The following is a 25,731-nucleotide window of genomic DNA, read 5'->3' as shown; positions in this document are numbered from 1 at the left end:
ATCCATAACTTGTATAGTGAGCTAAAAGGCTCCATGGATTATCAAGTTGGGTTAAACCCATAGGATGCTCCATGGGAGTTACAAACCCACGGGTTATGGAAATGAAGAGTCATGTCACATTAGGGTTTAGATGGTGTAACCCTAGATGTGACACACTATATAAGGAACATGTTATCTACCAAAATCGGTTACACTAAGTACAAGAGAGGGCAAGCTGATTTTTAGAGTGTTATATATTCTCTCAAAGTCATTCCAAAGCATTTGGTGTTGTGTGAAGTATTTGAGGCATCACACTTGGGGTGTTAGGCTCTCAAGGTTTTCAAGGAATCAAATCAACTACAAGTTATGTAATTCTAGCCAACTTTTAGATTAAAAGTTCCCCATGTATGCTAGATAGGATTATGAACCTTGGAAATCATATTTTGCATGTATTTTAGACAAACATAGATCCAAGGTTTTTCTAGGGTTGCATGTACACCATAGGAGTGTTAGAATGCTCAAAAACCTTCATGAATTTACTATTGGTTGAATACTCCAAGTCACATGCTACATGGGTTAAATGGTCTTAGGATAAGGGATTTGGTCGTGCTGCGTAGCTCTTGTCTGAGTCCAACCGTTGTGGGATTAAATCTTTTAGTCTAAGATTTTTTAGGCTATGCGGTATGTGATTGTATTCATGCAATAGTTAACTGGCACCAATCGAGGGTCGTGTGGCAGTTGGTGGATGGGTGGATTGTGCGAGCTCGGTAGGCCAGTTATGAGATATTTAGCATTCCTCTAGGAGTGAGGATTGAGCACTCGCTATGTTTGTATATATATTACTAGGGCTTTGTGATTATACTTGAGACAAATATGGGTAGGTGTGGAAGGTAGTATGGGCTCGTACTACTGAGAGAACAGGACCCATACGCGTAGCAAGGAAGTCACAACCCCGAGGGTTTGGTTGGGAGTAGGTTCCCCGTTGTTTATGCGGATTATTTGATATCTTCCTGGTATATGTTCAGTATGGTGATGGCAAAATGATTTGAGGTGGGGTCCGGATCAGGATCGGGAAACGACTGGCCAAGATAGGCCAGTATTGTCCGTTGATCAGATGCGGGAGATGATTTCCCTGGAGGTTTCTCATATTTTGCGAGAAGAATTGTTCGGTGTCGTGGACCGGGTAACCGCCAGGGTGATCGCCGTGTTCGAGGTGCTAGTTACAGCTTTGCAATCTGTGAGAGATGTTGCTACTGGGATGACTACTTGGGGAGTTTCGGTGGTAGGGTCACAACTAGGAAATAGGAAGAGGGACGTTTCAGCAGAGGATAAAGGGTTGGAGGCTGCTAATCAGGGTACTAGAAGTCAGGAGGGTCAAGAGGTGTGTGGCAAGTGTGGGGGAACCCACAGATTTGCTTGTCACAAATTCAGGTGATACAAGTGTGGGGAGAGAGGGCATGTGCGACGGGATTGCAAGAAGGATTAGATATGCTTTCACTGTCACTAGCCAAGTCATTCTAGGTCCCACTATCCTACGTTGAGGACGGAAGGAATTCGGATTCCAGTGGTAGTCGTTCCTTAGGAGGTCAAAGTTGAGCCGTAAGAAGTCTCTGGTATGTAACTGGAAACCCCCATTCTGTAATATTATTATGGTCAAATCGTCTGTGATGAATATTTATTTTGTCTTGGAATATTGTTGAGTATAGATAAGCAGTAAATTTTGGGTTAGTTGCCTATTTCGTCTTGTCTATGTGTTGCGAAGCTTCATGAGTTGTTAGGTCACTAGAAGTGTCAGGAGAATTTATTGTCAGGGGATTCTACGAGCTAGTCAGGGAAGGTAGCATGGTTGGATACCATGGCTCGCGACAGTGGTTCTATTCCTGTCAATCTTTTGGTTGTGGTTGCTCAGTCATGGGGATGGGCTTGGTATCTGTTGTTAGCCTATTGGCATTATGGAATTCGAGTTGTTGGTGCAGACCTAGTGATTTTTGGTTTGAGGCCTCAGGGGTTTTGCTCGAAGCCGGGAATGCGATTCGCGGGGCTCAGGAAGGGAGTGATGATTATGATCAGCTTGAGTTTTGCACTTGGAAGTAGAATGGTTGATTGATGGATTGGAACATCATTTTCTAGGGCAAGGGTTATTCCCTTCCAGTTGTTTGGGTTCTAAGGAGTGAGTAGGCTTGTGACCTCTATAGTCAGGTTGTATTTTCAGCTCGGGGTCTGTTGGTCATAGTGATTGGCGACAGTACGTCAGCGCTGGTGTGTACAGGTGATTCAAAGTGGCATGAGTATATTGTGATGCAAGCACTGGCCCATATTCTCGGGAAATGGGAAGGCCAAGTGCCAAATTGTCGCTCAGATTGCATGCAAGGAAGGTATGTTTGGGTCGTAGATTGGTAGTTTTCTATGCTTGTAAGCAGTTCTAAGTGGGGATTTTGGAGGTCTTCAGTTGAAATTCAAGTTTCTCTTGGGATTCGATTTATTTGTTCCGGGAGGATCATTTTGCGTATGCTATTCATTCCATGGTCAGGAATAATCATGCCTGGTTGAGTCGGTTGAGTTATGAGTGGATTTCAAACTAGTGGATAGTAGTTAGAACCCTAAGTGGGGGAGAACTGGGATTCTTGAGTGAGTATCAGTTGTTTAGGGATTTGTCAGTTCGTGTAGAATTTCTATTCCCAAACTAGTTCCGGTCAAATGATGATCGGTAAATTTTTTCCAGAAGCGGATATGTTCAGTTCTGAGTGGGTGCTGATTCTCTGGAGTAATTGGTAGGCGTCATCGACCTTTAGGTCGTTGAGTTCTCATTCAGTAATGGTTATCCAAAGGATTCAAGGAGTGGTGGGTAAAGTCCAAGGGATGTGTCAGCCTATCATCAAGTCCATTATGCTTTATGTCCCCTTGGACTCGAGTATGATTACCCACTTAGGGAGTGTGAAATTTTGGTTTTCAGCAGGATCATGTTTTTGGCAACATTCGGGAAGCCTTCGGGAGCTAGATGCATATTGGTGGAATTTGTTCAGTCTCGATCAAGGTGGTACTTTTAGGATTGACGAAAAAGGGAATTTGGGAAAAAATTCTCAATCAGTTGATTAGATGATGGGAGCAGTAAGGGTTATGGGGAGTATCAAAAAGTATTTATGGGAAGTATGCATATTACTTTCGTTGGATCGCAAACTGTTGTCAAGGATTTTGATTCCAAGTCGGGGATTGGTTGGGAGGTTTCAAGTCATGAAGTCCTTTATGATAGTATCGAGTGGTTGCCCAGGTAGGGGTACACCTGAGCTGATAAGAGTTTGTGGTATCATGTGAATTTTTTTGGGTCTGAACATCTATGGTCATCAATCCAGTGGTTGGTAATGGCATGTCAAGGGTCAAGTGTATTAGGGTTTCGTGCGCCATATGGTTTAGTTTTGAGTGAGGTTCGCGATCTGTGTATTTAAGATCATTTTCCGCATGTTTCTGGTAGTGTCTCTAGTCTGGAACTGGGGGTAGATTCATTATTGGATTCTAATCAGTTGTAGAGAAGGGTCTTCGACAAGATTGTTAGTGGCATTTTCGAGTGGGCTTTTGGTGGGAACTCGCGTTAGGGAATCACGAGTGTATTCGTGTAGGGACTATATTCTAGGAGACGATGAGGAAAGTGGAGAATCTTTTAGTTTGTGGAGCAAGTCGCGAGTTCCAAGCAAAAGGTGTAATGCCATCTGTAACAACCGTCAATTTCCGATCAAGTCAAATTCAGCCAAAGTTAGCCGGTCAACTCATCTAACCCTTGTATATTAGGGCTTACACTATGTTACTATTGTACAACTCACTATTTTAATAAGAAGTCATCACTTGGAAAGTTTATTCGTTCAGAAATTCTAAACCCTAATAGGGGTAAGTGATGAAACTATTCGATAAAACATTATTCTATACCCTTCGGGGGCATCTAACTATCATAACGAAGCTTAACGGGGTGTACGAACCTTACGTTGCAAAGCTAAACACCTAAAAAGGTCACAAACAAAGTCTCTCTCTCTCAATCTCTCCCTGTCTATCTCTCTCTCTCCTAAATGTCTCCATGTATGTGAAATCTCTCCTAAATCTCTCCATGTATGTGAAATCTCTCCCAAATCTCTCTAAGTATGTGAAACCTCTCCCAAATCTCTCTAAGTATGTGAAATCTCTCCCAAATCTCTCCATGTATGTGAAATCTCTCCCAAATCTCTCTTAAAATCTCTCTCAACTTTTTATGGTCATCCGAGTCATCCCGACCCTTAACTTAGCCAAAAACTACGCAAAACGGAGAGTTAACGCGAAAAACAGCCTCTTAGAGTCGAAACCTCTTAGGACCGAACTGATGGGTTTTAGGTAAAACAAATAAACTAGAAAACAATTCCTAAGTTCACATGCAACCTACTTTGGATCTATGTTTTAACTATTGAACATATAACTTTGAATTGCAAAACAAGAACCCTAGAGGAGGAGGCTAATATTGACATTAACAAACTAGGGTTAGGAGTACATACCTTTCAATTGTTATAGTAAACAATTGACAATTCCCTTGATCTTGATTTTGATCTTCTTGGAAACTTAGCACCACAAGTGTAATGCCTCTAATGGAATCACACCCAAACTAGCAAGAAGGAAAGTAGAAGAGAGAGAGGGTAGAGGGAGTATGCAAAATCTCGGCCTTAGGGTTTCTTCAAAAGAAAAGGGTGACCAAAATGTGAACCAGGAGGCTCCTTAAATAGCTGAGGGATTTAGGGTTTAGGGGAAACCCTAGTTATCCTTTGCTTAGGGCCTAAGAAAACCCAAGGGCCTTATCCAAGCCCCTATGGACGAAATTATTAGGGTTTCCCCTAAAGATTTCGTCCACCCTCTTCCAATGGGGTTCTAGAGCCTTCCACTCAACTATTAGATAATTGCAAACTAGTCCCTGCACCTTAAAATTAATTCTTTTAACCCTAAAATTAATTCTAATTAATTTCTGGTTAAATATTAATTAAACATAATGATTTCTAATTAACATATTAATCTTTTAATATATTAATAAATTCATTTATATTAATTTATTAATCTTATAATAAATTAACATCTCTCCTTTCATAATTTCCTTGTCCGGTTGCTAGGTTTGAGGGCAACCCAAAAGGACTGTGCTGCTATCAATTCAAGTACATACCAATTATAGTTATGGGCTTAGACACCTAATCCAACACGAACCTCCTTTAGAGGCGAGACCCTAAGGAACCGAAACCTCCCTAAGGAGCCGAAACCCCCTAAGGAGTCGAACACCCTTGGAACCGAGCCTGTCAAGAACCAAGCACTGCTAGATCCGAACCTCGCATAAGCCAGAACCAAGCCTCGCCTCCGCCTCCCCCCCACCTTCTCCTTCGCTTCTCCTCAAGCCGCTGCGAGACTGCTCGGACCGAGCCATCCTCTCGGTTCCAGTACACCAACCGAACCCCTCTCTCGGTTCCTCTCCAGCGACGGAACCCTCCTCTCGACTCCCATCTACGTTCGGTTCTAAGCCCCAGGGACCGAACCTCCGGCCCAAACTTCAGATTTTCGCGTGTTTTCCCGGTTTTTGACCATTTTCACGTTTTAAGCCCGTTTTTCGTGATTCTAACGCGGGATTTTCACCTAAACTTATATTTTTGACATATAAGACCCCATATTTCCATAATCTAAGCGCATTTTTATGGAAATCTTTAATTAAGAATAAAATATGGAGGGTAAGTTATTTAGGTGGAGTGTTGACTTATCCTTTGTACAAGAACACAAGCAACCTCCCACACTCATTCCAGGGACATACCCAGCCACTATTCCTCCATACCTAGTCAATCATTGTCCTTTTTCCCACCATTATTCCATCCATACTCTTGAACAAAAGCTGGAAATCCTCATCTCTCTTCCCATTTCACTTCTTCTCCACCAAAGAACAAACTCCATTCTCTCTTACTTCTCTTTCTAAATTTCAAGATTCCAAGGCTGATTTTCAAGTTCTTCATCTAATTTTAGTTAGTAAAATCATCCTTCATATGATTAATCCACCTCTTTCTACTCCAATCATAGATTCGTTACACAAACTTCATCATATTTGTGTTAGAACTTTGAATCTTCAAGCAATCTTCTAAGTGTTCTTGAGTTGAAGACTTCTGTTCTTCAACATCCATCCACTGAAATCATAAAAGGTGAGTTCATACCCCCACATTTTCATGTTTTCTTCAAGTTTTAGGGGGCGTATACAAGTTAAAACACCAACAACATAACTAAACTCAAACAACAGCTTTCAACAGAAAACTTAATATTCATTCACGAACTGTTTTGAACATCTTAAACTTTTTAGTTTTCAAAACTGTATTAGGTGCAAATAGTTCAGGTTCATACCTTTAAAATGACTACTTGCACATGTCCATATGCGTTTCTACAATTTATGGTGATTTTTACAAAATTGTCTATCACTGTAGCTATGAATTTGGACTAGTCTGTGAATATGAACGTTTTCACACCAGTTAAAGACTTCTAAAAATCATAATAAAAATTGTGAACAAACTAGACACTTTTTTTAAACTCTCAGAGTTTACAGATCTAGTTTTCGATCTCGTATGAATTTTCTGTGATTTTTTAAATCAGTGCAGAAATGGTAAAAACAAGTTCACAGATTACAACTTTATTAACACTTTGTAACTTGTTGAGCAAAGTGTAATACCTTGATATCTTCATATTTTGCATGAATTTTCTGTTTGGATACATTTATGTTACAAAAAAATGTTCACTAAATTGTAAGAATTCTTTATCATTACAATTATTGCATTATGAAGCATGGTAAACCTAGAATCGTTTTGTTATATACATTATACTAATATAGAAAGTGAATACTACACACTACAAACATTTGGATAAACTATAATAGGTATAATTTATGTTACATATACAATACAACAGAATACATTTCTACAAAAAGGGTTTTCATTATTACATTACATAAATCTGTTAATAAATAAATTTGTGAGACATTCGCTTTACGTTACTTTCAAGTAGCGCAACAAAAGTCCTTTAATTATAACCAGAATCTCTTGTAGGGAGAACGTGATAGTTGTGTATAGATCTATATTGGGTTTGAAAAACCCACACCTTAGTTGCATGCAACAGCTAGACCAACACGTATGGGGTGACAAATGTCATTAACTTTCCGACGCCTGAAGAACGTCGTGTATAAGGCCAACTGAGTCATAGTATGGTTATAATAACTCACATAGGGTATTAACAAACATAAGATTTATGGGATTCCCATTTAAACTAACAAGTATGGCGATTTAAACTTGCATGATTCAAATTTTAAATGGAAAAATACTAGCATACTATTAATCTTGGCATTTTAGACTACAATAATGGTTTGTCATTTTTCAAAATAAAAAATCAAAATTTCCAATTTAATTTTGGTTTAACAAAAAAATAAACCATTCTCACCCATAATTATTAAGAAATTGTGTTCATGGTCAGAAATTACGTTGTATTCTGAAGAAAAAAAATTAAAAACTTTATTTTTTTAATAGTTATTTAAATATGAATTGTTTTTTCTAAAACCTTTTAAAATTATGAGTGACTTCTTTGAAAGAAAAAAAATAGCGTCGTTTTAATTGTTGAATATATAGCTATTTTTTTCTAAAAAAAAATATTTTTTTAAGGAAATATGGATGGAGTGGTTTGGGCGCAACACTTCATGAAACATGTTAACGTTTTTACTTTACTCTATATGTCTAGTTAAATAATCATAAATTTCAATAATTATTCAAACTTTTTAAGAAAATACAATCTCGAATATAAATCAATTGTCCGGATAAATTAAAAATGTCTAAATTCCAAACAACTTGACTTTCATTTTCAATACCCTTTTTAATAGTAAATATATTAATATGATGTATCTTAATACATGGAGTATAACAAAATATATAATGTATCAATGTATGTATGTAATTTTTTATAGACAATATTTATGGTTTAATGTATACCAATTTATATGTTGCATAATTTTATAACACAAAATTCATACATGATAATTTTTATACATATAATATTACATAGTTTCATAACATAGAACTTATACATATAACGTTGGTTTCGTTTTTCGTTTTTATACATTTTTCGGTGTTTTGTTTTGTTTTTTTTTTCCATAAATTTCTTCATCAACAAATGTTGTTAAAGTTCAATAAAAATACATAATTTGCTAAACCATAATACAAAAGAAAAGTTTATTCACATTTAGTTCTTGAACTTTTTTGAAAGGGAAACGAACTTTCAAATTTGTTTACATTTAGTCACTAAACTTTTTTTTTCATTTTCTATTTGTCACTGAACTATTAAAACTGTTCATATTTTACCCTTATGACCGATGAAGGCAATAAACTACTGGTTTTATTCACATTCAAACAATTTCTTTTTTTGTTTATATTTTACATCTAACTTGTTGAAGTTTTTCACAATATTATTGTTTGTAAATTTAAATCAATAATTAAAATCGTTCCTCTTCACATAATATTATTATTTCTGAAATTGTTCACACACCATTTTAAATGTTACTAATTTGACATCAATTATAAATCTCGAATCCAGAACAACTATAAATTAACTTAAATATTTTATTAGTAACTCAGATTCAAAATATTCCAGAATTTGAATAAGGAAAAAAAAAAAAAACTTTTATAGAAGAATAATTGGAAGACGTGTATTTACATCTTATGTTTACAGCACATCTGATTGAGAACACACTGAGTTGACCAAAATTTGATGCCATCTTCCTTTGTCACATTCATCTAACATTATTATTAATACACACTTCCACAATTAAACTCGCAAGGCTTCACTAACCCTTCAATTCCTCTCTCAGAAAACGATTTCCCCTTTTCCAATTTCCAATTTCCAATTTACGATTTCCGATTTCCACTTCCAAGATCCAAATTGACCACGAAAAGCTTCATTCATGAGTTCCCAATTTCACTAACCCTAAACCCCCTTTTCGATTTTTTCATTTCTTGGGGGTTCTGATCAATTTTGGCTCTTAAATCCAATGGCACCAAGCTCTGTGGTAGTCACAATAGACAAATCAAGCAATATTTCGTTGGTGGAAGTTAATGATTCAGACACATCTGTGTTTCTCGAAAAGCAGAAAACAGCAAGCACAAAGCAGTTTTCATGGACGCTTTTGCTAAAAGCTCATAGAGTACTTTCTTTCTTTCCATGGATCGCAATGGGGTTTTCGAAAACTTTGGTTTCTGTGAAAAAACGAATTGCGTTAGCAGATAATGGAAGAGATGAAGTTCAATACAAAGAACGATTAATCTACAGATTCATCAGAGTTTTTCTTGCCATTTCGATTATTTCTTTGTGTATCGAATTCGTTGCTTATTTTCAGAACTGGGATTTGAATTTCATTCATGAATTCCACCCCACAGAAGTCATGGGACTGTTTCATTGGTCGTATATGGGTTGGGTATCATTCAGAGCTGAATATATTGCTCCCTCGATTATGATGCTATCTCAATTCTGTGTTGTTCTTTTCATGATTCAATCGCTTGATCGATTCATACTGGGACTTGGGTGTTTTTGGATCAAGTTCAGGAACATAAAACCGACAATTGATGGCGAAGCTTATGACATCGAAGATGCTTCCAGTTTCCCCATGGTTCTTGTTCAGATCCCCATGTGCAATGAAAGAGAGGTAACAAATCAATCCCAATTTCTCATTCATCTTTCATGTGTTTAACTATTTATTACTATTTACACTCAGTAAATTTCTACCCATTTATATAAATAGAACAATTTAAAATGGTCATTTTTTTTTTTCAAAATGGTTACAAATTCTATGATGTTTGGACATATATTTTGAAAAAGATTATATGTTTGGATTGCAATGTTCGGGTAATTTATGATTATTTTTCAAATAAGGTTTAAATATTCAGTTAAATTACTCATATACCCCTCAGATAACGACGATATAAATAATTACACTTTAAAACATTGCACCCACGTTATATGATTCCAATTATTCAATATTATTATTATTATTATTATTATTATTATTATTATTATTATTATTATTTTACAGCGCACATCCAAACACCTACACTTTATTAAAAAATAAATCATTATTTCAATATCATACTAAGCTAATTTTCGGTGGATTTTTTTTTTTGTTTTTAATTGAAGGTGTATCAACAATCGATTGCATCTGCTTGTCAACTGGATTGGCCAAAAGACAGAATCTTGATTCAAGTTTTGGATGATTCAAGTGATGAACTTTTACAGATTTTGATCAGAAATGAAGTGAATATATGGAGTGAAAAAGGAGTTAACATAATTTACAGACATAGATTCATAAGAACAGGCTACAAAGCTGGAAACCTTCACTCAGCTATGTCTTGTGATTATGTAAAAAATTACGAATTCGTTGCGATTTTGGATGCAGATTTTCAGCCAAATCCAGATTTCCTTCAACTCACAGTTCCTCACTTTCAGGTAACAAGAACTCAATCACTCTTACTATTTATAGAAAGTTTTCCCTTTTTTATGTGATCAAGAAATTTAAAAGGCAACAACTTCGACCCAATCACTTAAAATCGGTCGGTTTGTGTAATTTTTTATTTCTAAAAGTTAATAAAAAATGATTCGAATCGGTTGAATGGGTACTCTTACTATTTATAGCAACTATTTTCTCTTTCTAATGACCAAGAATATTAAAACGCGTAAATTTTAACCCGTTTACTTAAAAACGGGTTGATTTTGGTTCAAATGGGTCAAACGGGTCATCTTACCATTTAGAAAGTCTTGTTGTTATAAAGGTGTCGAGTTTACCGAAAAAATGTGTCAATTAGGGTTTCGCACAATATGTATTCGTATTCTTACAACTTTTTAAATCACTTTATGCAAGAATATTTCTGTGTACTATTTTAAAAAAAGTGTTCAATTTTGCTAACTTTTTTGATGGGTGATAATTTCAGGGAAAACCGGATGTGGGTCTAGTTCAAGCAAGGTGGTCATTTGTGAACAAAGATGAGAATTTACTCACAAGGCTACAAAACATAAATTTGTGCTTCCATTTTGAGGTTGAACAACAAGTGAATAGTCATTTTCTAAGTTTCTTTGGGTTCAATGGGACAGCTGGCGTGTGGCGGATCAAGGCTTTGGAAGAATCCGGTGGGTGGCTCGAAAGAACGACAGTTGAAGACATGGACATTGCGGTTCGTGCACATTTAAACGGGTGGAAATTTATTTATCTTAATGATGTCAAAGTCCTTTGTGAATTGCCTGAATCTTATGAAGCTTACAAGAAACAACAACATCGATGGCATTCGGGTCCTATGCAACTCTTTAGACTTTGCCTCCCCGCAATCCTCAAGTCCAAGGTTTGTCTTTGTCTCTTTCCTTTTGCACTGTGTCTAGCTTGCTCTTGCTCTGATACCATGTTTTGCAGTAGAGTAGAGACAAATAAAATTGCGTCTAGCCGACTCTGATACCATGTTTTGTAGTAGAGTAATGACAGATGAAACTGTCTATAATGAGGGTCGTTCCAAACAGACTTTGGATAATACCATGTTTTGTAGTTGAGTAAAGACAGATGAAACTGTCTATAGTCAGGATCGTTCCAAACACATTTTGGACTCAGGACGTAAGAGAAAAAAATGCATTTAAAATACATAAATTTCATCAACTGTTTCTATATTAACTCAATAACCGAAAAAAAAAAAATACTTATACTAGCTTTTAAATATAATATTTTCGATTATAAAAATTCATATATTTAAAGAAAAATACTTCTTCTGACTTTTTGAGATGCAAAATCACTGATAATATCTTCAAAATCGATGTCTAACATTATATTAATAAAATCTATAAAAATTTTGAACACCTTTAAAAGATAACATGTTAGATATAGAGAGTTATTGGTATGACACTAGAGATTGTCCATGTGAGAAGACATTCACCAGTTTTATACATAAAGAGTGTATGACACACCTAGTTCTATGTTTTTGGGTCTTATTGAAAGAAATTAGTAATTTAGTATGGTGTGTAATCAAGGGCATTTATGTCTTTTTGTGTTGGTCCAACTTTTTAGGTTGCAGTAACAAATAGGTTTAACAATGAATTTGGGGCCTAATATTCGTATTCTTTGTTTTGCAGATATCCAAGTGGAAAAAGGCGAATTTGATATTCTTGTTCTTTCTTTTGAGAAAGCTGATTCTACCTTTCTACTCGTTTACCCTGTTTTGCGTGATCCTTCCATTAACGATGTTCATACCAGAAGCTGAATTGCCGATTTGGGTGATATGTTACGTACCAGTAACCATGTCGATCTTAAACATCCTTCCAGCTCCAAAAGCATTCCCGTTCTTAATGCCATACTTGCTATTCGAAAACACAATGTCTGTCACCAAATTCAACGCCATGGTTTCCGGTCTGTTCCAGCTCGGAAGCGCCTACGAATGGGTGGTCACGAAGAAAACCGGCCGATCATCGGAATCGGACCTACTAGCCTTCGCAGAGCGGGAATCAAAGAGTTTCAACGAAGACAAGATCCAGAGAAGACTCTCGGAATCCGGCCTCGAGATGCTTGGAAAACTTAAAGAACAAGAAGCTCCGGTGGAGCCGAAGAAGAAGAATCGGATCTACAGAAAAGAACTCGCGCTCGCGTTTCTTCTGTTAACGGCGGCTACGAGAAGTCTTTTATCGGCCCATGGAATCCATTTCTACTTCTTGTTGTTTCAAGGGCTTTCGTTTCTTGTTGTGGGGTTGGATTTGATCGGTGAACAAGTGGCGTAATTGTGGCCGGAGATGTTGGCGGCGGCGGTGGTTCCTGCTAATAATGCGGGATTTGGGTCCGGGCCGGGTCGGGTCGATTTAATGGGACTTGGACCGGTGAATATAGGATGATACTTGAGACTTGATATTAGAGTTGATATTTTTTTGTTGGTGTTATTGTATAATTAGTCCGAATTGGATTGAGATGATTTAATTGGGTGATTAACACCTAATACTTGGGCTCGAGGAACCAATTTGGAGCGAGCTCTATACATTTTCACGTGTAATTTATATATATTTAATTCAAATGTTTTTAGTAATCGGATAATAAAATATCTATACAACTTCTCACTTTGCTTTTGTGGTTTGTTAAAGTCGTATCAACAAACTTGTGTTCAACAAAAAAATCAACATGTTAAAGTCGTCATAGCCGATGGGATTCTACTAACACACGCTCTCCACACAAAACATATAACCTTCACCGGGGCCAATTTAAGCCAAACGGTTGGGTTGGGTGACGAGATCACCATCTTTGAATCAATTAGAGTCTGCACATCGCTAACATAAAACCTCCCATCATTAGAAATTCTCGATTTCCAAACATCCAACTCACCGGTTAACGAATTTGAGCTCGTGAACCCCCTTAATTCATGCATCACCGTGACTTCTTCAATAATGTTGGGAATTCTTTTCCAAGCCCCATTAAGATTGTTGTCGATTATTCTCTCTGCAATAGAGCACGACTTTCTTTTATCCAATGCAAAAAGAGGCGGAAATTGAGAAGCAAAACGTACCATTGCCTGGCCAATTATCTAACCAAAAAAGAGTATTGTTGTCTACCCACTTGAATTTGAAACATTTGAAACACAGAATAAAGTCAACCCCAATTTCTTCAATCGATGAGATTACTTTCGCGACAGGTTCCGGAAAGTGTGTTTTTCGCCATGGAGACGATCGATTTTTTGGATGAGTTGTGAATGCCACATACGACCTGCCTCCATAAGGAATTATCCTCATTTTTAAATATTCATATCGCCTTAGTCAGAAGAGCTCAATTCAATGAAATAAGAGAACACTCCCCCCTCCCCCCCTCCCAAGCCCACTTTGATCCATGGGCCCAAAAACGCCTACGAAGATTCTCAAGATGCATAGTGACAGATTTAGGGGCCTTGAAAAGAGAAAAAAAAAAAAAAAAGAACACACGGAGGCTTCCAAGGAATGATTTAACGAGAGTTAGTCGCCCTCCAAAAGAAAGATATTTGGCATTCCAAGCCGCTTCACATCCAAGATTCCGCGCACAACTTGACACTTCATTACTAAAAACTTCAATACCGAAAACCTTTGACTTGTGAAAATTAACATTTAACCCGGAAGCGATATGAAAGCATTTAAGAACTCTAGCCAAATTAGAAAAATTTGAACTCACCCAAGTCCCAACAAAAAGAGCATCATTGGCATAAAATAAATGAGAAATCGCGGGTCCACCTATAGGAATTTTAACTCCATGGAAAAGATTTTTTGACATGTAGTTCTCATTACAATATTTAAATCCTCCATGGCAATAATAAATAAAAACGTGGAAAGAGGGCCTCCTTGCCGAACACCTTTAGTAATAGGAAACTCCTTTGTAACCGAGCCGTTGATGAGAACCGAAGCTCTAGAGGAAGAGAGACATCCCTTTATCCAAAAGATCCATTTATCTCCCACCCCCATTTGGTTCATAACTGATTTGAGATAATTCTGATTTATAGAATCAAAAGCCTTGTTAAAATAAACTTTGAAAATGAATAATTTATTTTTGTTCTGCTTCGCCCACGTATAAATCTCGTTAATAATCAAAGGACCACCAAGAATGCTCCTACCTTCTATGAAACTGGTTTGAACCTTATCTATCACCGATGGCGTAGCAAGAATTTTGTTTTACGGTATGCCAAATAATATATAAAATATGAACGAGTGGCAAAATTTTTCAAACGATAATAAAATGTAACTATATATGGATTCTTAACTAAACTGTTTATTTTAAGTTGCACATGATGTTATTTTACATCATTAAAATAATCTAAAAGGAAGTCTAATTGAAATATACAACAATATATTCTCTTCTACTAATTTCATGTTTTGAATGGAATATACCATATCACAACCCTAATTCCTTTTATTTAATAAAAATATATATTCTACATAGTATATATAACCTTAATTTAGCACGAGGTTTCTAGATCAAATCGATTTTTTTAGTTTTTCCAATTCCATTTTTTTTTTTGCTTGGAATCCCTCCTGAACTCAATTTCTGAGTCTGAGAGTCTCATGTTTTCAGCCTCCAACTCAATTTCATCAACTTTTCTTTTCAAATCAAATAAGATGTTTTCCTTTTCCATCTCTACCTTTGACGTATCGAAGTTTAAAAGCTCAAGTCCATCACGATGAATCCAGGAATTGAAAAACCGAAATGGATGGGCACTAAAATTCATGATAGAAGTTCTAAGAAGAATCGGACAGTGGTCTGAATATTCTCGCGGAAGGGCAAGAACAGAAGAAGAGGGAAAGACTGCCATAAAATTGGAATAGACAAGAATGCGATCCAATTTACTCATTTTAACGCCATCATCACAGAAGAACATGAATTTTTTTGCCATCCATGTTCAAAATCTATCTATCCTGCATCAAAAATGAATTTGTTAAACTCAACAGCGATTTTAGTATAAAAATTCGAGTTAAAGCGTTCTTTAGGTCATCTCATGGCATTAAAAATCCCAACCAAAAACCCAATTTCCAACTCAAAGTTACCCCACCAGTCTCCAATGTTATTAGGAAGAGAAGACAGTCGAGATTCCTGAATAGCACAAAACGAGTATTGTTTTCCACTTTTAGCCTTTTGAGCCAATCAAATTTGAAGGGCTCAATCAGACCCATTCCCCTTATATTCAAAGACATCAGATTCATGAGGACTTGAAGATAACACCACCGCCGTTGATCCCTGTTAATGTAACTTTTTGACTTTGAACACTTTTATTTTTCTTCTTTTTAAATCGTCGCCTTTTAAGTCCAGAATCCCCATGCCCAAATTTTGGGCTACTTCTGCCACTTAAAAGGTTTGGGTTGTTATCAGGCCCAAGAACACGAGGCCCATAGTCCTCCTCTACCGGATCGAGTCTACCAGACAAGTCGGATTTTGAAATAACGGGAGAGTTGCAAAATTAAATTTGCCATCACTATTTAATTTTAAATTATTAAAATCCACATTGGAAAACCATGAGACTCCGTACCTCCCTTATGCATTCAACCGGGAACCATCACCTCCACTGAAGCCTCTTCGGGAGCAATTTCTCCATCTTGCAGTTGCATCTCATCGTCTTCGAAAGCGTCTGAGATACCTTTTTCTTCATCTTCATTTTCCTCTAAATCCTCTTGAGACCCACCAGTGAATCGTTTAAAAGGAACCCAATCATCATCAATTTCGAATATACCAATTTTGTGAGAGGATCCATCGATCAAAATGTTCGTTTCCCCACTCAACTTTTCCTATAAGCTACGAGGATGCAAAATTTACCATGAGAAACTAGGGGTGAGCATCGGAACCGGTTATCCGTTTTCGGAACCGGAACTGCCTTGGAACCGCCGGTTCCGAAACCGGAACCGCCTTAAGTGGTTCCAGTTCTTGTTCTCATTTTTTTGGAACCGCTACCCGCTGGGTAACTGCCGGAACCAGTATATATATATATATATATATATATATATATATATATATATATATATATATATATATATATATATATATATATATATATATATATATATATATATATATATATATATATATATATATATATATATATATATAAAACAGTAGCTATGTTTTGTTTTAATTAGTACTGTAACATTACCTTTTAATATTATTAAACGAATTTGATTATGTTTTGTTTTAGTTAGTATCGTAAAATTACCATTTAATATTACTAAACGAAATTGACTAATTGTCAGTAGCTATAATTTTTTGGTTTGTAATGTGCTTAACTTTTTGAGAATACAAGTATTATTCATTGAAAAATTCTATAATTTTATTTTTGTTTACAGCTTTGTAATAAACATGCATATTTTTCAAATGAAAAGAAAAAAAAACTAAAAAGGCTTAAAACAACCGGGTATCCGGTACCGGAACCGGTCCCGACGGTTCCGGTTCCGGTTCCAATATACCAAGAACCGCCGGCTCTGGTTCCAGAAAATTAGAGCGGGTACCCGCCTATGCTCATCCTTATGAGAAACATTGGAAACATTCTAGAAATGGTTGACATTGTCACACCCCCGAACCAGACGGCGGAAAGGTCTAGGGGCTTGGGTGGCTTCATCTTGTAATATCATCACAATGTATATAATTGAAACAAGACAACGCCATCATCATACATATCAAAATACAACCATCATTGTTTACATCAAGTACAGTATCATAAATTACATACCAAAATATTTAATGTATGATGGAAACAAAATATGACAAATTTCACATGTTCTTGTTGACCTTTCCGTTTAACGATTCCCTGAGAATACAAGTTATTTTGAAAATGTCAACATATATAATGTTGTTGAGTTCATAAGCATGTTTGAATGAAAAGTTTTGTATTGTTCGTACAACGCCAGAAAATCCGATATTTTCTGAAAAATGGTTTGAATGTGACGTGTCAAAATCAAGTACTAATGCATGTGTGTTTTCTGTTTTTGGAATGTATATAAAAATGTAATCCAGAAAAGATCATGTATTTTCTGTTGTAAGTAGAAGATATTGTTTAACTGTATGTTTCCCCAAAAAAACCGATATTTTCTGTTTATAAAAGTGTCGTGGTCTCAAACCCTAAGAACGAATATCAGTGTATGTATGTTTTCATATCAACAAGATTTTATATGTATTCCGTAAAATAATGATGGAGTTAATCTCTATGTGATTCGTTACAACCATACTTGATAATGACTAATTCACCTGTCATGGCGTTTTCAGGCGTCGGCTTGTTGAAGGTAAGGTTTGTCACCCTAGACTGGCCTAGTCTAACTGTAGCGAATAGCTCAAGTGTGGGGTGTCACCCTGTATAGATCTATACACAAACTCTCTCTCTCCCTCCAGGAGACTCTGGTTATAACTACAAGCTACGATTGTACACTCGAGAGGTGTCAACCGACATGTCTCACTAGATCCTTAACTGAGTTTATGCGAATATTGTATTTCGTTGTGACTAATGTTTCTGTCTACGTTTAATGTTTGCAAAGCCCAACAAGTATGTATGTGAATGTACGAGGCCCAAAAAGACATGAAAAGGGACCACTAAGGCCCACTAAACACGTAAGTTATTTCCAGGCCCAATCAACATATAAATGGACCGCTAAGGCCCAATAAACATGAAATGTAAGTATTAGTCCCAAACAAACATGTAATCGTTGTATTAAGTTCGTTTGTTATTACATTGTTTGTTTTAGCTCCATTGTTTTCCAAAATTACATAAAAAGTCCACTTTTTGTAACGATGACATTTTTGGCCCATTAAGTCGAAAATTTACAAATTAGGCACATTTTTGGTAAAGTTGACACTTTAGGTCCCTTAAGACCAAAAGTTTACACTTATGGGCTTATTTCCAATAAAATGACATTTTTAGCCCACTTTTGTTAAATATAACTTTTTCGGCCCAATATCATGAAAATTGACATTTTTAGCCCAATCTAATAAAAGTTTACATTTTCAGCCCAATTTAATAAAAGTTTACATTTTCGGCCCAATTTAATAAAATTGGCATTTTCGGTCCTTTTTAACCGGAAAACAACATTTTTGGCTCAAATTTGTTTATAATGACAATTTAATCCACAAAAGTCATAATTCTTCCAATTTTGGCCCAATAAAACCGTGAAGGCCCAATTTAAGCCCATTTTGTGAAAAATTTACTCTTTTGGCCCTTTTTAAAACCATGAATTTCATAAAAGCTCATAATTTTGTTTATTTGTCAAAAATGGTCCGTTATCAAGATTTTGTTTAGTTTTTCAACATTTTTAACATGTTTAACACCTTCATCTTTATGGTAAGTTGCATAAAGTGTTGTAGTTACAAATATTATCAATTTTTGATAGAGTTTTCGAGATTTATGAAGTTTCTTCACATAATCACAACATATAACTTAGAAAACACACATAAACAGGCACACATAAACAGGCACACATACATAGATCTATCACATAGGCAACTTGTATTCTCCCCTAAAACATAGTAAAACCGAAAACAAGGGGGTATGAACTCACATTGAGGTTTGGATCGGTTTTTAGAAGGAGATTGGAGATGTTTTCGGCCTAAAGTACTTCATTGGAAGAAGTTTTCGAACCTAGATGATTCTAGGAAGTTAGAACATGAAATGAAGCTATTGTAAGAAAGAGTTCTTAGCATTAAAATGGAAGGTAACAACTTGTTTAAGATGATAACTTACCAAGAGGTTGAAACCTTGATGAAAAATTTTGAGATACACACACACACAAACTCATGAAATTTTGAGGAGGAAAGGGGAGTGCTTGATAGCTCTAGAGAGAATTCTTGGGTGAGTTTGAAAGTAAAGATTATGGTGGTGAGGTGGGGATTTCGGCCGAGACTAGAAGAAGAAGGAGGGCAAGGTGGTTTTTGCATGGGGGGTCCTAGATTAGGTGCATAGATATATGGTAAATAGTACATTGATACTTGATGGTTATTAGTGAGGTGTCAACACATTAATCACTATCTTATCTTTTCCTCTTTATATATATATATATATATATATATATATATATATATATTGGCCGAGATTTTGGAGAAAGGAAAAGATAGAAGAAAAGTTTTGGGCCTTAGTTGCTTGGTTTCAATATTATGACGTCCAAGTGGATGGTTCTCGGCCCATTGGGCCCTTATGAGGGTTCACGGCCCAATGAAGCCTAAGAAGATAGTTTACGGACCATTAGGGCTTATGCAACCATTTATGGCCCATCATGGCCCATTAGAGATGAGATGAATCATTCTAGGCTCCCATGACCCAAAATGCTTTAGTTTCATGGATGTGGGTCCAATTGGAGCCCAAATAGGGTTCCTTGGCCCAACATAATCAAATTGAGAGTTGATTAGCCCATTAGGCCCAGTAAGAGAATCCTAGCCCTTAATAATCTTGAACCGGGATTTTTAGGGTTTTCAATCCATAGTTGAACATATGAGATGTATTGTATTAGGTTTTGAACTTCAATCAAGAGTTTGGATTCAAATGAATGGTTTCATTTAGCATATAGTATGATATTCACTTAGAATACAAGTCTTACAGTAGTTGATGTTTACATGAAAAAAGAATTTCCTAGCTAAAATGCTAGTTGTGACATCATCCCCCCGTTAGAGGGAATTTCGTCCGGAAATTCTTTAGAAAGGTAGGATCATGAATAAGAGAATAAGTGAAGGTACTTCTGCTTCATCCGGTCTTCACGTTCCCATGTGAATTCCGGTCCACGCTTAGCGTTCCATTGAGCCTTCACAATCGGAATGCGGCTCTTTTAGGTACGCTTCACTTCCCTATCCAAAATCGCGACTAGTTCTTCGATGAACAGGAGATTCTCGTTTATTTCGATTTCTTCTAGAGGAACTACAAGGGTTCCATCTGATAAGAACTTCTTTAAATTTGAGATGTGGAACACAAGGTGTACATTGCTGAGCTCTGCAAATAGCTACAACTTATAAGCCACTGGACCAATTTGGGCAAGAATCTCGAATGGTCCGATATATAGTGGGTTTAGTTTCCCCTGCTTCCCAAAACGGATCATCCCTTTCCAGGGAAAAACCTTTAGTAGCACTCGATCTCTGACTTCGAATTCCAGAGGCTTTCGCCATTTGTCAACATAACTCTTTTATCGGTCTTGCGATGCTTGAAGTCGAGCTCTGATTGGGACTATCTTTTTTGTAGTCTCTTGAATGATTTATGGTCCTGTGAGAGTGCTGTCTAGTGATTGTCTTTTTGCTAGTTGGGTGTCACGCACCTCAGCCCAGCATAGCGGCGATCTGCATTTGCGACTACATAAGGCCTCAAAAGGAGCAACCTTGATACTTGTGTGATAGATATTATTGTATGAGAATTCAAACAAAGGCATGTGGGTATCCCATGACTTTTTGAAATCAATCACACAGGCTCAGAGCATGTCTTCGAGTGTTTGGATGGTTCGTTCTCTTTGGCCATCGGTTTGAGGGTGGTAAGCAGTACTCATGTCTAGTTGTGTTCCCAATGCCTTCTGAAGCGATTGAAAAAATCATGGAGTAAATCTACTATCTCGATCCGAGATAATAGACACTGGCACCCCAATAATGTTAGGTTTTACACAAAACAAACAATCCTATGTGTGCATGCAACCCTAATTTGAGGATCTATGTTTTCACTATTAGACATACAAGCATTGAACACAAAAACTAGAAACCCTAGGAGGCACATGTAATTTTTGAAAATAACATATAATTAGGGTTAGGATACATACCTTTATTGTTATATTGTAATAACAATCAAATTCTTGAAGATCTTGAATTTTGGTAGCAAGCGCCAAAAGTGTCGCGCCTCTAATGGCTCACAAACAAACCTAGCAACCAAGGATTACTATGGAGAGAGAAGGGAGGTGGAAAGTTCGTCCCTAGCCCCTCTTGGAGTGCCCTTTGCGAAATCCAACCCTATAAGGGTTCCAAGGCACCCTTAGAGCCCAAGGAAACACTAATCCTAATCACTTAACTTCCTCCCTAAGGCTTCCAAGGCACCCTTAGAGCCCAAGGAAACACTAGGACACTCTAGATTTCGTTCCATCCCTCTAAGAGAGGTTCTAGAATGCTCAATGCTCAACTTCTAAACATTGTCACCTTTAGTCCCTGCAATATCAGTTAATTCCTTTAATCCCAAAATTAATTCCAAATTAATTTCTGATTAAATATTAATTAAACAATATGATTTCTAATTAATATATTCGATCCATAATACATTAATAAATTAATTTACCAACCAAGTAATAAATTAATAAATCATTCTTCTCTCTCTCCAATAATAATCCTATTTAATTGCCAAGTGTGAAGGCAACCCAAAAGGACATTGCTACTATCAATTCAAATACATACCAATTATAGTTATGGGCTTAGACACCTAATCAAACAGTATCCCACTTGGATAAGTCCAATAACTATAGTTGTAAGTATAACTTCAAAGTTGACTAGCAAATTTTAGCTACCAAAAGCCGCTGTCGAACTCTGATCTTATCAGTGACGTGTCCTTAAGATAAGGGATCATATATTCCTCCATTCTAGATATCGTATAGACTGAGACATGGATTTTAATCATTCTCTCTGTCTATGTGTTGTTTCTCGATTTCCGATTTATGACAACTGATAACAGACTATAATTGAACACATTAACCTAGTCCTGGCTTGGCCAAGCGCTTAGGGTATCATCACTAAATCATTGAGGGGCCTAAAGATATCGCTTTTATCCATTTTGGGTAAAAGGAAGGATAAACTTCGACTCTAATGCTCACTTGTATCTACTCATCAAATCACACACAACAATATGTTTTATAACACCAAGTTATTGGTGCGCTTACATATTATAAATGTGCAACCGACTTGCAGAATACAACTTACACGTCTCGGTTTCAAGAATATAAGATATTATCGTCTCACCAATCAATCATGATAAAATCCATGAAGCGATCCAAGTGAGCGTGGGTTTAATCCAATATTCCAATCTTATAATAGCACTCATGAACTCTGCAGCAAACTTGTGCTATGTCTAAACACTTTAGACAATCTACAGACGGATTCATGACAGTCTTCATTCATACCTACTTCCAAAGTATGAGCGATTGTGGAGGATTTGAATAATCTTATTATTCGGGAAGTCAAAACATGCAAAGTGAAACACAAGAATAATACTAATCCTATATGGCCCCAAATCTTTGAGTATAAATAAAACATTTTTATTTAATCACCATATTGTTTACTCATTATTTGTTGTTTCGAGTAATCAACTTCTTACTTGAATTATAACAACAGTTCTCCCATGCACCAAGCATGCATACTATGTTTACCTATGGTCCTTACGTCGTGAAATAGATCAAATGAGCACATTTCCAATGATGATCATTTTACAATTCCTAATCCTAATCATTAGTGTAAGAATATAAAGTTCTCGCCGCTACTAGAAGTCAATATGTATTGCTTTCTAGAAGTCCAACTATTTTCTGAATACGTGTCAAAACTAGTGGGAGCATAAATGTTATGCTGGTCTGGATATAATCATCATCTTAGTGGGAGCATGATTATTATTTTAAGTATTGCAAGTTAGCAATATTAACTATAGAAAAAAAAGTTTCACTTTGCAAAGTTGCAGGGGTTAAAGGTTGTTTTGCTATAATTAAGGGAGAGAATATTATACTTCGTTTCGAAACCTAACAGCTTAGATCAAGAAATTTTAATTGAATTTAGTCAAAGGACATATATGGATGTTATGTTGAAAATATTCAACATAAAGGAATTCTATATATGGCAATATTATAGCAAAAAACTGGTAAAGTATCGCGTTTTTCATAATGAATCGTGTCCCATACGCTTCGGGTATAGGATCGATTGCATTTGCTCTAATATTTGACCGTTCAAAATTTTCCAAATGCCTAGGGCATTAAGAGGGAAAAGGACTACAACCGAATTTAACTAAAATAATTAAACAACTGTCAAGGACAATCTAAGGTTCACCAAGGATTGGTCGCTTGTGAGCAGTTGAAAGTATAGTAACGGATGGACCAAATTGACATTATTATGAATAGATAAGACTCTATTTAGAATGAGTTGTCAGATGGAAAATATGGAAACGTTTTCATATTGGGAGTTGGACGTTAAGAATTTATGTCTAGATTAGAAACTTTTATGCAAGAAGGATGTTCAAAGGAATGTACTTTGAATGTGAGACTTCACATCTATGGGATTTTTGTGTAACAATCTCCAATAAAGCACTTTGTATTTCATTGGCCGAGTCTTGGTGACTTTTGTGTCATGACATTACGAAAGGACTGTTACATAAAATGTTAGAATCTTACAAAGTGCTTTATTGGAGATTGTTACACAAAAATCCCATAGATGTGAAGTCTCACATTCAAAGTACATTCCTTTAAACATCCTTCTTGCATAAAAGTTTCTAATCTAGACATAAATTCTTAACGTCCAACTCCCAATATGAAAACGTTTCCATATTTTCCATCTGACAACTCATTCTAAATAGAGTCTTATCTATTCATAATAATGTCAATTTGGTCCATCCGTTACTATACTTTCAACTGCTCACAAGCGACCAATCCTTGGTGAACCTTAGATTGTCCTTGACAGTTGTTTAATTATTTTAGTTAAATTCGGTTGTAGTCCTTTTTCCCTCTTAATTCCCTAGACATTTGGAAAATTTTAGAACGGTCAAATATTACAGCAAATGCAATCGATCCTATACCCAAAGTGTATGGGACACGATTCATTATGAAAAACGTGATACTTTACCAGTTTCTTGCTATAATATTGCCATATATAGAATTCCTTTATGTTGAATATTTTCAACATAACATCCATATATGTCCTTTGACTAAATTCAATTAAAATTTCTTGATCTAAGCTGTTAGATTTCGAAACGAAGTATAATATTCTCTCCCTTAATTATAGCAAAACAACCGTTAACCCCTGCAACTTTGCAAAGTGAAACTTTTTTTTTCTATAGTTAATATTACTAACTTGCAATACTTAAAATAATAATCATGCTCCCACTAAGATGATGATTATATCCAGACCAGCATAACATTTATGCTCCCACTAGTTTTGACACGTATTCAGAAAATAGTTGGACTTCTAGAAAGCAATACATATTGACTTCTAAAGTTCATCTTTTCTAATACGATATGCTTCGATAAGCCTTTATCTAAGCTTCTCAAACTCATACACCTTTCCTTAGATAGGTCACATGCGTGGCTAAACTAATTCAGAACATATATTACTAAGTCCCAAACGTTCAGACTAATCGCCAAATCTCACAATTCGAACTATGAAGTGGGATGCCGTAATCATAATCGAATTTGAGAATGCAATTTACATAATTGCTATCTCCTTAAAATCTCTCTTAGTGAAAGCGTTTCCTCACAATTATTTTCATGAAGGATAGAAACCTTATGAGACTTAGATTTTATGGTGTATGTGTTCCTATCCATGTGAATTTGTCATAACCATCATCGTAAGATAATGTTCGTGACAAATCCAAACTCATATGGATAGAACATGTTCATGCTTGATTTTTTGCCATCAAGGGTCCCACCATTTCTTCCAAGTTATTTAGCAGTTCACCTATACTTGTCAATGTTCTTTCATTGAAAAAGGTGCTTGCCTTTATGTAGTCTATTGAGAACTCGTAGAACTCATATGCATAGTTTACTAAACTAGAATGGCACATAAACAAGGATATGTCAACACGATAGGTTACAAACCTCAAGTAGTGCACTATTGTTTAATAATAGGTTTACTCTTGATTAGTTCTTGAAACTTTTCAAGATCATTTAGACTCCCACTGACCTCTTGATATATAAGATTCTCCTGTCAAGAAACATTTCTTGACAAACAAATATTTAATAGTTAGTGTGGATTCTTATCAAGACAAACACTACATAAAATTGGTATTAGTTGGTCTTTGCCTTATCCAAGACATCACAATTTACCAATTTCAAACGTGCAAGAGTAAGAAAAACAATTTTCTACTTCACATTTGAAGAGTGTGTTAGAACTTCTTAAGATGTGTCACTCAATTCACAATCTTGGAGTATGACTCTAAGACTTGATGTTGGAACGAAGTATGACTCATCCTTTTGATTTAACCATTTCAACAATTTTTTATTCCTCTTCTTAGCCATACTAGTGCACTAAGATGTCCTTAGAGGATTAATTGTGAT

The 25,731-nt window shown here is 36.1% G+C and overlaps 1 protein-coding gene across 1 annotated transcript; it reads left to right on the top strand.

The window, feature by feature from the left end:
* The first annotated feature begins 8,751 nt into the window (after positions 1 to 8,751).
* On the top strand, positions 8,752 to 13,110 carry LOC111900881 (xyloglucan glycosyltransferase 4). Its single transcript, XM_023896761.3, has 4 exons — positions 8,752 to 9,682; positions 10,171 to 10,479; positions 10,962 to 11,366; positions 12,142 to 13,110. The coding sequence occupies exons 1-4, from the start codon at positions 9,032 to 9,034 to the stop codon at positions 12,778 to 12,780; spliced, it is 2,004 nt and encodes a 667-aa protein (XP_023752529.1). The 5' UTR covers positions 8,752 to 9,031; the 3' UTR covers positions 12,781 to 13,110.
* The last annotated feature ends 12,621 nt before the right edge of the window (positions 13,111 to 25,731 follow it).

Source organism: Lactuca sativa, chromosome 3, assembly GCF_002870075.4.
Source record: "Lactuca sativa cultivar Salinas chromosome 3, Lsat_Salinas_v11, whole genome shotgun sequence".
NCBI classification, from domain to species: domain Eukaryota; kingdom Viridiplantae; phylum Streptophyta; class Magnoliopsida; order Asterales; family Asteraceae; genus Lactuca; species Lactuca sativa.
This window is presented reverse-complemented; position numbering and strand designations above follow the sequence as displayed.